The 4,638-nt window shown below is 44.8% G+C and overlaps 1 protein-coding gene across 1 annotated transcript; it reads left to right on the forward strand.

The window, feature by feature from the left end:
* Positions 1–389: 389 nt before the first annotated feature.
* Positions 390–3,223, forward strand: LOC147890364 (uncharacterized). The gene has a single exon (XM_087390270.1). It carries the CDS (start codon positions 398–400, stop codon positions 3,221–3,223), a length of 2,826 nt encoding a protein of 941 aa, XP_087246396.1. The 5' UTR covers positions 390–397.
* The last annotated feature ends 1,415 nt before the right edge of the window (positions 3,224–4,638 follow it).

Raw genomic sequence — 4,638 nt, forward strand, 5'->3', positions numbered from 1 at the left:
GCAAAATGGTGCTCTCTTGACCACAGGACCATATGACCCTTAGGGCCCTTCACTTTAAAAGAATGGGTGAGTGGTTGAGGCATGTCAACATTGGCAAAATGGTACTATCTGGACCCTAAGAATTATGATCTTTAGGGCCATTTGCTTTCAAAGAAAGGTTGAAACTTGAGATGTGTCTGACATTGGCAAAATGGTAATAGGCTGTTACTTCGAAGAGATGGATTAGGACCATATGACCATTAGGGCCATTCGCTTTAATAAAATGGTGTTTTCTTGACCATAGGACCATATGACCTTTAGCCATACGTCATATAAGGAATCATGCAAGCCCCCAGTCACCTAATAGAGCCGTCTTCCACTTGATCTTCATCTGAAACCAGAGAGTTCAAGGTGCAAAATGGTGCTCTCTTCTGTGCTACCCTTCTTCTTGTTATTCCTTAACTGCATCACTTCCTTCCTCTGGCACTCTTCTACGGTGGAAGCTCTATCGCAGGAGGGCCACGTCCTTTTTAGCACCTTCGGATACTTGTCGCCCTGGAATGAGCACTGGATGTACTTGTCGACCTGGAATGCGAGCGACGATACGCCATGTGCCTGGGTGGGAGTGCATTGCGACACAAATCTCAGTGTCGACGAGCTCTCTCTCCGCGGCTGGCTTTTGCCTATCAACAACTATTCTTTTGTGCAGCTGTTGGCCTCTTTGAAAAGCCTCAAGTCATTAGATCTCTCGTCGAACCCTCTGTTCACTGAAATCCCTCCGGAGATAGGCAATTTGACTGGCCTCACCTTGCTAGATCTTTCAGGAGCCAATCTTTCCGGCCGCATTCCATCCACACTCAACAACCTCACCAACCTGCAATTCCTACATCTTTCGGGCAATCAACTGACTGGCCCGATTCCTCAGCTGCACAATTTGACCAACCTCGTGAGCTTAGAACTCTCCAGCAATCGACTTTCTGGCCCCGTTCCCAGTCTGCAGGGTCTCAACAAGCTCATCTCCATCCGTCTTGGAAACAACAATCTTACTGGGTTTGCCGACTCTCAATTTCCGAGTTTGGCGAGTCTTGTCGAGCTTATAATCACAAACAATCAACTAGAGGGACGGATACCGTCCGGGTTTGGGTATCTGCCAAAACTTCAATGGCTGTTCCTGTCATCCAATCGCTTGGTGGGCGAGATCCCGTCGGAGATTTGGTCGAATACTACTTCTGCTCCTTCCAATGTAGATTTGTCTGGAAATCGGCTCAGTGGCAGCATTCCTGCCACACTACTGCAGCCTGGGAGCAATTTGTTTGTTGCAAATCTTTCGAAGAATCTCCTAGTCGGAAGGCTTCCAGAGAACAGCCTTAATTTCTCAGTTGTCGCCCTCGACCTGAGCCACAACCAGCTGGAAGGTCCTCTGCCTACCAGGTTTGCTGCAAATTCCAGCATCGGGTCGCTGTGGGTTCAAAACAACCGTCTCTCCGGCGATATCCAGCAGCTACTGGACATCTGCTTCGCAGGCGCATTAGACGTTCGACTCGCAGGCAATATGTTTAGTGGTGACATTGCCGGAATGCTTGATGTGACATGCCAATTTACTTTCGGCCGCCTAGACCTTAGTTACAACCCTCTCAGCATGAGAAGCACACTGAAATACCCCAATCCTTTGCAACTTCTTCTCCAAAACATTACATTCGTGGATCTGCTCCTGGTGGGCAACAATCTATCGGGCCTCACCCTACCTCGCAGACTCAACGTGACATATTTTTTCTACCTGGAAGTCCTCGATCTGAGCGACACCAATCTGGAGGGAGAATTGCCGCCTGACCTCTTCACCTCCACGTCCCTGCCTTCCTTGTCCTTCTTAAATTTATCCCACAATCGACTGAGCGGGCACGTTCCTGGTGGCTTCAAGGGTCTACTAAACTTGACATATCTCGATGTCTCTTACAACAGTCTCTCTGGGCCTCTTCCTGCTCCGCTACCTCCCAATCTGTGGAATCCCGACTCCTTTTCTCACAATCCTGGACTTTGTGGTGGCCCTCTTCAGCCTTGTCCCCTCATTAGCACCAACGCAAGTCATATACGATTGGGGCTAGTTGTTGCTGCATCTCTCTTCGTATCCGTTGGGAGCTGTTTACTGCTTGGATGGCGATGGAGCGTGTATTCGAGAAAGCATCGGCAAGATGTGGATTTGATACAAACACTCATGAACAAAGACGCCGCCACATTGATGCCTCTTCGGGAGCTTCAAAAAGCCACGGCCAACTTCGCTGAGAGTTGCCAGATAGGAGTGGGAGGCTTTGGAATGGTCTACAAAGGTAAACTCAACGATGGAACGGAAGTGGCCGTTAAAAAGAGCAAGCGTACAGGATCACCACAAGACAAACAACAGTTTCTGAACGAGGTAAGGATCCTTTCGCAAGTTAATCATCGGCACCTTGTAAAGCTCTTGGGATGTTGCTTAGAGCACAAGGTTGCATTGCTTGTCTTCGAATTCATCTCGAATGGCACGCTTCTAGAGCATCTTCAAGCCAAGAAGGGGCAAGCCACATTGAGTTGGAAGGAGCGCCTTCGCATCGCTCTTCAAACAGCAGATGCTTTGGCCTATCTTCATTCAGCAACCAATCCTCCAATCTACCATAGGGACGTAAAATCTGCAAACATTCTCCTGGATGAAGACCTAAATGTTAAGGTAGCAGATTTCGGAATCTCCAAGCTGGCTCCTCTCGGGGCTACTCACATCTCAACTGCGGCCATCCAGGGCACTATCGGATACATTGATCCTCAATATTACACTAGCTTCCAAATCAATGACAAAAGCGATGTTTACAGCTTTGGCATTGTGCTTTTAGAGCTCATCTCTGCCCAACCTGCCGTCGATTTTAGTAGAAGTTGCGAGGATGCTAGCCTCCGAAACATGGCAATACCCCACATCAACAATGGGGATTTACAAGGGCTACTTGATCCAGTTCTTGTGGAGGCTTACAATTCTGAAATTGTGAAGGAATCAATTTTGAGTATGGGGAGGTTGGCAGTAAGGTGCTTAGCAACGCGGGCAAGGGAGAGACCCACTATGAAGGAGGTGTGGAGAGAGTTACAAAGATTGTGGCTAGAGGCAGATGTCAACTCTAATGATGTGGGCTACATGCATTTAGAAATGTTACAAGGTGAGGATGAGAGTCTTCAAGACAATAGGTGTTTGCTTTGGGATACTTCCTTGAGTGTGATCCAAGCATAACAACAAGAGGACACTCGGGCATTCATGACATTGAGATGGCAGATCTTCGTGAATCGAGTATGGCTCCTGCAAGCTCTCACGGAGCTCCACAAGGAATGAGTTGCCCTTCATGCTTCAGATTATGTGAAACTACTTGATGAAACTCCTCAGTATCTCACTCAAAAGTTGATTCTTGCAGCTTTCAAGTCTTCAAGGGAGAAGCTCATCGGCATCATGTTCATTGTCTCCTATGCTATAGCCTAGATCTCACATCCTCTTCATTTTGTGCAATGTACTGGGTGCGCCAATCATAACCCCTCAAGATTCATGTCTAATGTAAGGGCCCTTGTTACTTCAGATGACAATATATATACATATATAGCTTTTAATATATTATATTTATATGAATTTTCTCGATATCAAGAGAAGCCTCATTATATTTTGTAGAACCTTGTTGAAATCTAAGATTGTAGTAGGGGCATCTTTTTTAATTTTGTGTCTATCCCCCCTGATGCTTCATTACTAGCTTACCGTTACTTTGTATTTATGGATGTTCATAGTTGTTATATTGTATTGTTTCTCTTAACTTGAATGAGTGCGTTGTGAGTTCACTATTGCCCATTGGCCATGGCTTGAAATATTCACTAAAAGGGAGGGATGCTATTCTTTTCTCTACTCATCACGGTGTGCGTAAAACTCCACCTAATGTTTTGTATGTGCCAATTATTGCAAAGAAGTTGCTTTCAATCTCTGCTAGGAACAACATAAAGGTGGAGTTTGATGATGAGTAGGTTTTATTGAGAAATAGACAAAGAAATGTCATTGTCGCTCGAGGGATCAAGGATAGTATTCTATCTCAGATAGTGCATTCTTTTCTCTTATTGAAAATTCATTGAGTATGTTGTGGCACAAGCATTTTGGGAATGTACCACCCACCACATTAGTGGAGCTACATCAAAAGAATAAGGTGACAAGACTTTCCAAGCTTTCCTCACATTTTTCTATTGGCACAACTTACCTCGAGGGTAAGAAATGACAAGAGCCCTTCCATAAAGCTAGAAATAAAGACGACACACTTAGAGCTAGTTCACTCTGACTTGTGTGGGCATATGTCCACAACATCCTTTGGTAGCTATGTATATTTTCTTACCTTTTTGTTGTGAAGAAGCTCTTGTATGGTTGAAGTAGGTCCCTAAGCTTGGTGTCATAGGATTTATCAAATATTCATTTCTTGTGATATCAACCTCTACACGCTAGTACAAGATGATCTTATCATGCTCATTGTATTCTATGTTGATGACTTTATCATCTCTCGCAATCATCATCGTCTGATAAGAGATACACAAATCATGCTTCAAGGTGAATTTGAGATATTTTAAAAATGTTAAAATAACATGCACAAATATATTCAGACATAAGTAAGCCAAGTTACAATT

The sequence above is a fragment of the Dipteris shenzhenensis genome, chromosome 19 (genome assembly GCF_047967505.1).
Source record: "Dipteris shenzhenensis isolate YYH24624 ecotype China chromosome 19, Dip_SZ_1.0, whole genome shotgun sequence".
Taxonomy (NCBI): Eukaryota; Viridiplantae; Streptophyta; class Polypodiopsida; order Gleicheniales; family Dipteridaceae; genus Dipteris; species Dipteris shenzhenensis.

Coding starts and splice junctions, on each gene's coding strand:
- LOC147890364 (XM_087390270.1), top strand. CDS start 398: ATGGTGCTCTCTTCTGTGCTACCCTTCTTCTTGTTATTCCTTAACTGC.